This window comes from Rhinolophus sinicus, linkage group LG04, assembly GCF_036562045.2.
Source record: "Rhinolophus sinicus isolate RSC01 linkage group LG04, ASM3656204v1, whole genome shotgun sequence".
In the NCBI taxonomy this organism is placed as follows: Eukaryota; Metazoa; Chordata; class Mammalia; order Chiroptera; family Rhinolophidae; genus Rhinolophus; species Rhinolophus sinicus.
The window spans coordinates 142298116-142310606 of record NC_133754.1 but is presented as its reverse complement, the minus strand read 5'-3'; the positions used below and the strand labels follow the sequence as shown (position 1 = coordinate 142310606).

Sequence of the window (12491 nt, the reverse complement as noted above, 5' to 3'; positions counted from 1 at the left end):
CTAGATAGCACTTTAGCCCAATACTTGGGAGCCATTTCAAACAGCAAAATCATCAGCAACACACACACACAAAATGTCACTAAACAGACCTGGAAAGGACACTTGCTTACAGTATGAGAGCCTCGCCTTGTTCAACCTCAGCTGGTAACGTGGGCATCTCACACTTATCACCACACTCTTTACATGTTCGTCAGTGATGGCAACAGCTCCCCAAGTATTGATTTTTGGGGTTATAAATAAATTTTAGTGAGTAGGAGAATTCGCAAATATGGAATCCATGAACAATATGGATTGATTGTATTATTATTAGGTCGTCGCAAAATTGCGGTTTTTGCAATTATTTTTAACCTTTTAAACCGCAATTACTTTTGCACCAACTATGCATATTGATGGGGCAGGGGGAACATTTTGTTAAAAAAAGAATTCTGTAAAATGCCACGTAAAGGGCATTTTGTTGGCCTTGGTACTCCTCTCATCGCTTCACCCCTGCAAACAAACCTCCTGAATCATTAAGAAACATTTTGTGCAATCTGAAGCAGTTTAACAATTACTCACAATTTGTGCCGATCTGGTGGGTGTCTAGTAAAGAGGGCTCCAAAGCCTGTCATCGGCAAGCCAGTGTCCCTGGGAAGAAGATAACAAGTTTTAGAAACACGTCAGATTGACATTTATAGACTATCAAAGCCAGAGAAAACTAATTTGGGACTGAATTTTTATGGCAATTCTTTCTTAAAGGATTTCCATGTTTGCAACTTTATGTACTTTTGCAAAGTAAAATGTCCCAGTGTGTAAATGGACATTGCAGCATTTCATCGTTAGTTTGACTACATTTTCCAATAATTACAATATAAGACAGTCTATATCACACTTCCATAGAAAGGTACTGTTGCAGGACTATAGCTGTGACTAAGAAACAGTTCCAACCCTTAAGGAACTCTCTGTCTCAGGGGAAACACACATACATATAACTAACTAGAATCTAAGTACAACAGCTATGTAGAACATAAGCAAAATGCTCAGAGGGCAAAGACATAAGAGCAACTAATTCTGATTAATAACAGCTTACCTAATTCTTAATGCACCTCAGGCAATATTTCTATGCACATTTCATACTTTATTTCATCTGAATTTCAGAAAAGCTCTACGAAGTAGATACTTTTATAATTCCTATTGTACAGGTGAATAAACTGAGGGTTATCGATACCACATGACTTTTATAAGTCAATTGTGGAGCTGGGGGTCAAACCTAGATAGTCAGAACCCTGACTGGAAACACGTGTACAGAAGAAATGACATTGTAGCTGGACCCAGAATGAGTAGTGCTGATTGGCAAACAACCGAGGGAAGGGAATTCCAAACAGATGGAATGGCATCGACAGAAAGCGTTGAGATGTGTTCCTCTGATGTGAGCTGGGGTCACTATACCACTTCAACAGTTATGTAAATCCTTCCCTGTATGTGCCTGGTCTGTAAGCAAAGGGAAATATTAAGCATACCTTTCAACAATCCCAGAGTTCATTGTTTCCTCATTCAATAAAGCCTTGCTTTTCATTTCGGCCAGTTCTGTGTTTAAATAAACTTGTGCCATTTGTTCTTGTGTTTCTGATATCCAAGTCTGGAAAAGCAGAAGCCATATATAAGAAAAGTAAATTAACTGTAAAGAATGGTCAGTTACTAAAATATATTTCTTTGAAGAACATTCTGATTTTAATTGTTGAATTCACTGACATTAAAAATAAGTGATATCTCATAGCAGTTAACTATTTCATCATAACTACGTAAAAATGGCAATTCCTTACTATGTGTTGTTGGAAAATAAAATTCAAATTAGTTGTTTCTATGAAATGGAAAGTACTGCATTCAATTAAATAGTAATTACATCTGCTTTCTATTTCCTTCTCAAGGTAAATATATTTTAACTTCTCTAAGTAAAGAAATGTTTGTAGCAATCATTTTGTAAATCACATAGGACTTCAGACACAATCATCATCGTCCTCATCATCATTCTCCATTCTCTATCGTAGATGACAAACTCAATGAATTACAAGCAATTATTACTATGAGGAAAATTTTCAGACTGTAAGATGTACTCTAACCAATTGCAGATGCATCATGGGTAACATCTAGGGGATCGTAGGAACAAAAACGGAGGCTGAAGATTGAATATTTCCATACAAACGCTAGAAGATCACAAATGTGGAGGTTCACAGCACAGAACCAGAACTCACCACCACCAAGAGAACCCATTACTTTCCCTGAGCTTCCAGAATAGGTTCCACAACACACCCAAGGAAGCCCAGATCATATTAATCTCATTAGATGTTGTTTAAAAACGGAGAAACCACTGTATAGAAATTTGGAGACTTCAACTGCAAGACTATCATAGCTATAATCACATGCCTTTGGTCCACTTTGGGTCAGTATAAGGCTCTATAATAACTAGGAATCCATCCTACTGAAAGCAATTTTACTTGGAGTCTCTGGTCCTACTTCCCTGGTCGACTCCATGGCCCTGCTGATCCTTGGCTCCCTGAGTCATGTCCTCTAAGACCTCAACTTCCGGAATCACCAGCCTCCCAGCCCAGTTTCCCAGCTCTGATTCCTACACCCTCAGTTCAACTACTCCTCTTCTTAGATTCCCAGATTCACAAGTCAATGGCAGAGGACACAGTATTGGGCTTCATATTTTATACTTTCACGAAAAATAAGACATATCTTTTAGGGGGGAAAATTACTAGTTACCGTTTTGTTTTAAGGTGTAAGTTTGACCCCAAAATTAACCTTAGGTATGCTCTGATCATTTGGGGCAGTAAAATACTTGAACAAATTAATAAACACCTTTGAAAATTGTATGAAACAAAGATATCACCAAACATGAAATAATGAGAAGTAAACAAAAACAGATGATAATAGCATTGGTGGAGCTTAAGTTTATTGAGTTCTTATTCTGTGTCAGACATTGCATTAAGCACTGTGTATGCGTTATTTCATTAAACACTCCAAGTAACCCTAGGAGTGTTGTGTATCAATCATGGTCGCAGACGAAAAAGAACAATGAAATGGGGAACTGAAGAGATTTTAATGAAGGTTGTATTAATAAAAGTGTGGCCAGCCAGCATTCAGAAAATCAACAAACAATGTTGAAATGTCATTGGAGGATAGCAATAGTGGGGAGCCATGAGGGAGGGGTACTTACTGGAACCCTGAAAGACCTACAGCTGTAAAAAGAGGGCCACTTGATAGTTGTGGCTTTCAGAACAGACAGACAGTGTCTTAGTCCATTACTGGTTACAAGTGCTGCAGACTGGGTGGCTTGTAAACAACAGAAATTTATTTCTCACAGTTCTGGAAGCTGAGAAATCCAAGATCAAGGTGCCGACCGATTCAGTGTCTGGAAAAGGCCATCTTTTCACTGTGTCCTCACATGGCAGAAGGGAGGAGGAGGAAGCTCTCTGGGGGCTTTACTAGAAGCTCACAACCCATCCCAGGGCTCCCAAATGACCCATCTCCTAATACCACTGAGGGGTTAGGATTTCATCATTATAATTTTCGGGGGACCCAAACATTCAGTCTGTAGCACATAGCCACTGCCAAACCATGGCCCTGCAGGGAGGAAACCACAGGAATAAATGTTCAAGCTCACTCTCCTCCCACTTCTGATCACCTGCCAGTGCCTTCCACAGGCCAATCCCAACAGGAAGCCAGAAGGCCAGGGAGTTCATTGATGCAATCCATAAAAGTCAGCCTCCTTGGCCCAGAGCAGGATTGAAAAGGGTGGAGAATGGATCAGGAGGAAGAAAGAAAGAATGCTTGGAAGAGTTTATTTTCATTTTATGGGAAAACTGAGGCTGAAGGGGATTAAGTCATGACCATGTAAACCATCTAGAAAGTAGAAGTTCCACAATTTAAAACGCATGCAGTCTGATTCATTCATCCATCCATCCAACCATCCATCCACCCATCCCTGCATCCATCCATCCATCCATCCATGTCTATGAAGTGCTGGGCATCTTACTAAATTCTAGGGCTAGAGTAGTAAACTCCAGAAGCTATACTGACTGTAGCTTGGTGATAATAGTACTAAACCATGGGGATAATAGTAACAATAGCACATGGCCAGACCCCATTCAAAATGTCTTCACATTAAATGCTCCTGAATCTTTACTATTCCCACTTTACACCTAAGTAAATAAAGACACGGGATGTTTTAGACTCTTGACCAGTTACAACCTAATAAATGGTGGAGCCAACAATCAAAGAGAGGCCATCTGACTCCAGAGACGGCTTTTTAACCTCGTGTTTTCTTTATCAGAGGCAAATGTTATCCCCCAATATTAGACCGCCTATTATCATCAGTAATAGAACCCCAAAATTTTATCTGGGCCTATGGTGTTTCAGATGACATTGTCTAGTCTCCCTTATACTTAGATACAACCAGGGACTGGTTCTGGACAGTGAGGCATAAGTGGAAGTAATTTATACAACCTCTGGGAAAGGTCCCTCTTTTGTTTTTCCCTTCCTGCTGCATGGAATGCAGATATAATGACAAGTTTCCAGCATCTGTCTTGGGCCCAAAAGATGGAAGAGCAGTAGAAAGCTGGAAGGAGTGGGTTTCCGATTATTTATAGATCTTCCATAGCACTCCTAGCCTGCTATCCTCCAGACTTTTTACATGAAAGAATAAAACCTTATGTGAACAGCCACTGTTGATGTGCGATTTTCGTTGCATGTAGGCAAACCTAATCCTACACCATTGTAGTGTGAAAAATTATTTTGGTCTAAAATGTTCATAACCTGACATAAGGGTGGGTAGTTTATAAAAGCACTAATGTATGTTTAAAAGTCTTTTGGGATGTGGATATATATTATATATACTGGAGATTGGCAATTTGGTATGTGACAGCTAAATTAACAGCACAAACTCACAAACTCACAGGATAATCACTAAAATTTCCATTTAATTTGCATAATAAAATCAAGCTTGAGTCAAATGGTAATACAAAAAATACAGAAAGTTCACTTCATAATATCATTCTTACTCCTTATTTTCCTGAGTATCAATTTTTTTAAAGTCCTCATTTCTAATCTTCCAAGGTGAATTCTTCCCACATGTGCAGCATTAAGAAAACCCAGTAGACACATAACCTGGGTGACTGGTACAGGAAATGAGCAGGTCTCTTAGGACTTCGCTCAAATTCCACATTTGAGGGTAACCAGCCTCTTTCTGCTGAGGATGACTTACCCCCTGGCAGACTCTCTTTCAGATGAGTCATTTTATATGATCCTCAACTGACAGTTTTTTCTTGGGTTCCTTGTAGAGTCGCCAGAAAGCATACTCCTCTGACCTATATTGAAGGAAGTGCAGGTACTTCCCAAGTCAACTCTCTTCTCTGATGCCACAGGCTGCTTCAGGAATGAGTCAGACTCCTGTCCACCAAGTTCCCCAACTTCAGGGAGACACTAATCAAGTTCCCAGCCTAGGCGGCCGCCGGTTGGCTCAGTTGGTTAGAGCGCAGAGCTCATAACACCAAGGTTGCTGGTTGGATTCCCACATGGGCCAGTGAGCTGCGCCCTCCACAAATAGATTGAAAGCAACAATTTGACTTGGAGCTGATGGGTGCTGGAAAAACACACTGCTCCCCAATATTCCCCAATTAAAAAAAAAAGTTCCCAGCCTAGTGTCCCTGAGGCTTTTCTCAAAGACTTGAAGTGAATGAGACATACTTATCACCCCTACAACAAGAGGAGTGGGACTCAGTAAGCACACCAGCTCCAAATGACCCCTTTAAATTCTAAATAGTCTTGGCCAGATCTGTTCAATTTCAACTTTTTTTTTTTTTTTAATTTTCAAGGTGGATGCAAGACCAAGAGGCTCAAAATCAGTTACTGCCCAAATGCTTTGCATGTTCTACATGAGTAATTCGGCATCTCAATTTGTAATGAAGAAGTTGGCCTCCATGATCTTAAACCTTCCGTTATAACTGAGGAAGAGTCTTATTTTACCCTGTTAAACAGCACTCCCCTACCAACTGTAGCTTTTTTGCACCATTGCCAAAAAAGTCATTATCATCAACAAGTAAACACTGAGACTTTGTTAGAAGTCTGTATCTTTAAAAGTCATTCAAAAGACTATTCCTATTTCTCAGCAGTTTTGCCCTTGGAAATTCTGGCTGTTTTGATGTCTAGGTGAACTCAGTAGTGTCATATTTAAAGGATCCCAGAGAAGCGAGAGACTCCTTCCCATTATTATTTTAATCAACTGGGTCTCATGCAGTACAATCAGACAAATAATTCCATTGTTTTTCTCCACTGCCTTTTTATGCTAGCCTTTGGGGGATGGTTCATTCCTTGCCCCTACAAAAAATAAATCTTGGACAAGTGTTATATTTTTTCCAGTCACTCTCAGAAAACAAAACAATTATGTCACAAACACAGGTACAGCTAAGTAATTAATATTAGGAAGATAATCACAAGAGAGCTTTTTAGTTGTCTAGTTGTCTGAGGGAAGGGAGGAGCAGAGCAAGTGAAGAAATAGAAAATCAGCTAAAACCCCCTGCCCACACATTTCCCTCCGCTCACTTCTCAGACTGGGAGCAGACCCTAACTGGAGAAAGGGAAGAGCTTTAATTTTATATGAAATTGATAATTTTGATGAGATATTTTAATTATTGAAATGTGACCAATAGACATTTTACTATCTGAGAGTGCCCATAAAAATGATGGAAATTGCCCACGATTTTATCCATGGGTAGAGAAAAAACTAACTCCACAAAGCAGAGCAAACAGACAATGGAGGCAAAAAACATAGGTGTGTGTCTGTGTGTGTGTGTGTGTGTGTGTGGAGTGATTGCACATTTTGAGTTCCATTTGTTCAACAATAACAGTTACATTTGCTTTAGCAAACTGATATACACAAACAATTAAAATCCAGTTTATCTAAAAGTTAAGTTCAGCGCATGATTAGTGCTATAGAAAAAGAGTTGCAAAGGAGAATGATGGGATCAAAATGGCAGGTGACTACTTTCGTTCCTGTCCCAAATCCCTATCAATGATAGAGAAGATATTTGCTAGAATAAACCCACAGCTGCAGCAGAAAACAAGGAAAGTACATCTAGTGGGCCAAAATTGATACAGAATTTCTGAAACTGGACAGGTCAATTCAGTGTGCTGATATCAGAAAAGAGGCTGGAACCCACGGCAGCAACTCCAAGCCCAGAGATTATGGAGACAGGAAGAATGAGGGGTCCCCTTATCCCAAAACAGTTTCCTTTCTCCTGGTTGAAGTGGTTCTCCCACAATAGCATTTAAAATTCTTCCATTTACAAAACTTTGATCTCTATGCCTCTTTCAGGTACTTAGATCTGAATGCAAGAAGTATCAATAAGACTAGAGTTGTCAAAATAACATTCAATGTCAAAGAAAAAAAACACTGGAACCAATTCAGTAAATGACAACTGAATTTCTCAGATCCAGTATAATTATATCCCTTTATATTCCTTTAAGGGATATTTTAATTAATTTAATAATTTTTAAACGTCTTATTTTCATCCACTAAACTAGCTCATATCTGAGGCCTACTTAGCTGTGCTTCATCTATTTATAAAATGAGTGTTAGCATATTTTTGTGCTAGTCATTTATTTGCCATTTTTAAGTCTAAAAAAAATGTCTGTAATGTTGTTAATACTAATATTAGCCTAATTTGCTCATCAATATTGTCTTGTGAGTTCCAAAAATGCCTTGGCATTGGTTCATTAGCTGTATGAGAAAAATCTGTCTATCAAAATAACTCGCTTTTCTTTGTTCCTTTGTGTCCGAAAAGTTGTCACCTTCTATGACACCGCACCAAATGTGCTCTGCACTTAATCCTTCTGAGATTACAGGATTCAACATGTCCCGCTTCCGTAGAGTCAGTCTTATGACTGCGATTATGACAGGGCCTGGGGTCGTCTCAGGTGAGAGACTTGACAAATGAACAAAAGATGACAGAAGTACTCTTGATCATTTGAGTTTGCATGGGACGCATCCTGGTATAGCTAAGTAACCCCTGAATAAAGTCCAAATAAAATACCAAAACAAAATACTGTAGTTTAAAGTGCTCTTTCCCAAAATCACTTAGACTAATGATAACCAGAGAAAGGCCAGTGAACTTGAATTACTGCTCCCCTGTAAATCTGGATCTCCTGTGGCCCCATTCCTGAAGCCTGAGGGACCATCAGCATAGGAAATTCATTAAGCCACCATTGAAATCTGAGGGCTATGTTTCCAGTTTCCTTCAAGAGATGGTTCAGCTCAGGAGCTTCACAGGGGCCATCCCCACTAGGAAGCCATGTCTGACCCTCCCTGCCACCCATGTCAGTTCAGGTGCCCCTCACAGCACCCATCATACACTTCTCCCTTTCATAGCATCCATCATCACTGTGGTTGCTCATCCCAATTTCCTCCATGCCTTTGAGTTCCTAATATAGAGGGATCTTGTTTTGAATTCTGTTTCTTACCCTAGCATTTAACGTAATAACTTGGCATAATGTTTCTTACTCCAACACTTGGCAAAATAATAGGACCTCAGTACATGTTTATTGAATGTAGTCCTTCCTTCCTTTCCCCCTCCCTCCTTTCCTTCATTCCTTCCTTTCTTTCTTCAACAAGTATTTATTGAGCACTCACTATGTGCCAGGCACCTTTCTAGAAACTGGAAATACAGTAGGAAAAAAAACAGACCAAAGTTCCTTCTCTCATGGAGCTTGTATTCTAGCAGGGGGAGACAGACAATTAAAATTAAATAAGTCTAAAATCTGTCCAGTGATTTAAGAGCCATGAAGAAAACTAAAGTAAGGAAAGAGGCGAGAAAGGGATGACGTGAATGCTTTTTTATACACAAATGGATAACTGGCTCATTGAACAAGTGGGACTTGTAAGTAGGTACAATCAGAAAAATAAATTTAGGGGCAACCGGATGGCTCAGTTGGTTAGAGTGCGAGCTCTCAATGACAGGGTTGCCAGTTCAGTTCCCGCATGGGATGGTGAGCTGCGTCCCCTGCCGCTAGAGATTGAGGGTGGCAACTGGACTTGTGAAGCTGGGCTGCGCCCTCCACAACTGGATTGAGGGATGGCAACTTGGAGCTGATGGGCCCTGGAGAAACACACTGTTCCCCAATATTCCCCAGTAAAATTTAAAAAAAAAAAGTAAATTCAAACTATATCTTTAAAAAAAGAGAGAGAAAAAAGAAATCTATTCTTTCTCCATCACTGTCCATCCATAGTCATTTGGAGGAGCTAATTCCTTCTTATGCTGCTTGATGAAATATACAATAGGTCCCAGGACTTTTCTGGTCACTTTCAGATAATATAAAAATCTTCTGGCTACTTCTCGCCCAAGAAAAGTCTAATGGAGGTAAGTAAACTACCCAGTCCCATGTACTAGTCAAAACTTCACTCTTCATTTAAAATGTAAGATGTTTTGTGCCTCCACTTCAGGCTGCTTTGGCCTGGTCTCCTTCTGTGGAAAAAGGCAGCACAGTGGGCTTCTTCTCAAGTCCCCCTTAGACTTCTTCCCTACTCCCCGACTCCCTCTGGCTCCTTGGATGTTGGAGCCAAGAATATGGGGATATGAGGAAGGAGAGAGGTAAATGCAGGAAAGGAAGAGGTAAAATTCTTTGGTGTTCTGCCCACTCAATTCCACTGTGGTGGCAGAGGCATTGTGTTCCCCACACCATCAAGTAATTCTCTAGACACCAACTGAGTGCCTGTCCTACACTGCAACTCAATTCTGATATCATTTACGGGGAGGTAGCATCACATTTCACGGATGAAGGGCCTCAATCCCACAAAACTGTCTCCACCCCAACAACTTCAGATACCAGCTGCAAGCCTAGGTTGTTACTTCTGACCTGTCAGCTGTGGATCAGAGGTGCCTGTGACCTCCTCGTTGAGTTCCATGCATTTGCTAGAGTGGCTCACAGAACTCAGAGAAACATTTTACTCACTGGATTACTGGTTTGTTATAAAAGGCAGGAACAGCCAGATGGAAGAGATGCGCAGGGCCAGGTATGGGGAAGGGGTGGGGCTACCATGCACTCTCCAGGTACATCACTCTCCCCACATCTCCTCTTGTTCACAAACATGGAAGCTCTCCAAACCCCATCCTTTTGGGCTTTTGTGGAGGCTTCATTCCATAGGCATGATTAGTTAAATCATTGACCACTGGTAATTAAACTCCATCTCCAAGCCCTCTCTCTCAGGAGGTGGTAGCAGAGAGGGGTCCTAAAAGTTCCAACCCTCTAATCACATGGCTGGTGTCACTGGCTACCAACCCCTATCCTCAGGTGTTTCCAAAAAAAATCACCTCATTCACACAACAAAAGATATCTTTTCCACTCTCAACACTTAGGAAACTCCGAGGGTTTGGGGAGCTGTAAGCCAGGAACTATGGATGAAGATATTTTGGTCATCTGAATGACCAAATATATATTTTTCTCATAAAGCACAATGCTCTTGTTTTGGTTTCCTCTGGCCGTGTCTGTCTCTGACCCTCTCTCGCACTGCTAGACATTCAAAGCAGACTTTCTTGGGGTGTTCTAGAAGATGTTGAGATCCTTTCTGGGAACATTCAATGGGATGTTCCATGACACAGGATGCCACTGGCTGGACTTAAACGTACTGCTTCAGCCCCTGTGAATCTAGCCAACCCCCACCCCCCATCCCTGCATGAGGTGCTCTTAGATAGGCTCTGAAATGACTCATATCACCTTTCAATTCAACATGGCCCACGTCTAATCTCCAAAAGCCACATCTGACCCTGAGTACTCACTTATCCTTGCCCTACCAATGATGTACATGTAGCTGGTGCCCATCTTTCTCTGCTCTGCTGCTTCGAACAGATCCCCAGAATTTCATATCTGTAACTTCACCAGGCACCCAAGAGGGTATGCAGATGAGACTTATAATACACTTTTTCCAAAACGATGTCTCTACTCTCAAACTCCTCTTTTGGTTTCTTGGATTTCAATCCTCTTATATCCTGTATGTGAGTTGTGGCCTAAGGGTACTATCTTCTTTGAGGGTCTTATCTAAATGGCCTAATATTTCCCTTTGGCACATGATTTTGTTCTTGACCTTTTGGAGTCTCAGCCAAAATGTAGGCGCAGTGGGTTCCATCTTACTTCTCTTTACAAATAAACGATGCTTACCTTAGCCTCAGCAGCAGTATTTAAAGGCAAGGAGACTTTCAATCAGCTAAAAAGAAATGCTGGTAGACATAAGCAACCACTCAGCAGCAATCTTGCAAAAACACCAAAAATGCTAAGAAGGCATTCAGTAGGAGAAACAGATGGGACTAGGGCTAGCCAGCACAAGTGTGGACATAATTTGGGTAACAGGACAGAGGTTAAAGCTAAGCTGTAAGAAATCAAAGCCCCAAGACATATGCAGTGAGATGTATACAATACTCAAGCCACAGGAAAAAAAATAAATAAATAATAATAATAATCAGGCTCATTTTCTGCAAGGAGGATGCAGTGTCAGATGTTTAAAAGGCCACTGGACAAGGAAGAGAGAGCAACCTGGCACGCCAAGAGGCAGTTTGGGAAAGTATTTGAGATCATAGATTTTGGAACCAGGGGAGACAAATGGATTTTAACTTTTAATACACTTTCTAGCTATTTGATTTCAAACAAGTGATAAAGCTTTACTTGCCTCAGTGTCCTCGTCTATACAATGAGGGTCACATGTGGTACCTGCTTGGAGAGTTGTCCAGACGATGAAATGAGACACTGTTCATGTAATCATCTCCTTGAATTGATCCTATTTCATCAATAGGATGTGATCATAAAGCAACTTCATTTTAATCAAGCTGCCTCTTCCCTCCCACTTGGAGAGCTAGTTCTTTCCTTTGGCTTAATGGAAAATTTAAGCAAGTCCCATAGCTTTCCTGGGCCCCTCAATCTCAAGAAAGATCTCATTTCAGTTACGAAATTTTCCAGTCCAGTGAAGTAATCAAAGCTTCTAAGTGTATTAGATTTAAGGTTCTCACCTTCCCAGCTCAGTGCTGCTTTAGGCCTAAACATGGGTGGGGCCTTGGTCCCCTGCTGTTTCCCTTCCAGGCTTCTCTCTTTTACCTGCCCCCTCTCACAGGGCCCTCCCTCCCAGGCCTGGCTGATGGGGAGAGATGGGATTAAAAGGCATCATTTTAAATGGCCATATGCTCTTGTCCTGTGCTGGCGGCCCTGGCCTTGGAGGACATTCAAAACGGACTCCTCTCATGGGGCACATTTGTAATTGTTTCCAGAGTCTCTCTTACAAGGACCTCCAACTGCAGCTTGCTGGAAGCAGGTAAAGGTTCTCCTCCTCCTGGTTGATTGTTATGCTTCTTCCTGAGCCTTAGGTATCTGGTGGGTGTCTTATATTGAGTCTCTTTGCCCCCTGCTACGTTGCCCTTTCAAGAGTGCTTTGGCAAATTCTCTGCAACGGACCCATGGGTAAACCCATACACTCA

The 12491-nt window shown here is 41.1% G+C and overlaps 1 protein-coding gene across 9 annotated transcripts in view; it reads right to left on the bottom strand.

Moving 5' to 3' along the window:
• The window catches only part of CFAP95 (cilia and flagella associated protein 95), a 155825-nt gene that overhangs the window by 114152 nt on the left and 29182 nt on the right, over window positions 1-12491 (bottom strand). For all 9 annotated transcript variants that reach the window (XM_074330542.1, XM_074330540.1, XM_074330539.1 and 6 more), the window contains exons 3-4: window positions 1497-1615; window positions 556-624 (exon numbers count right to left, since the gene is read on the bottom strand). In XM_074330542.1, coding sequence (XP_074186643.1) covers window positions 556-624; window positions 1497-1615 — 188 coding nt within the window. The remainder of the gene's footprint in view (window positions 1-555; window positions 625-1496; window positions 1616-12491) is intronic.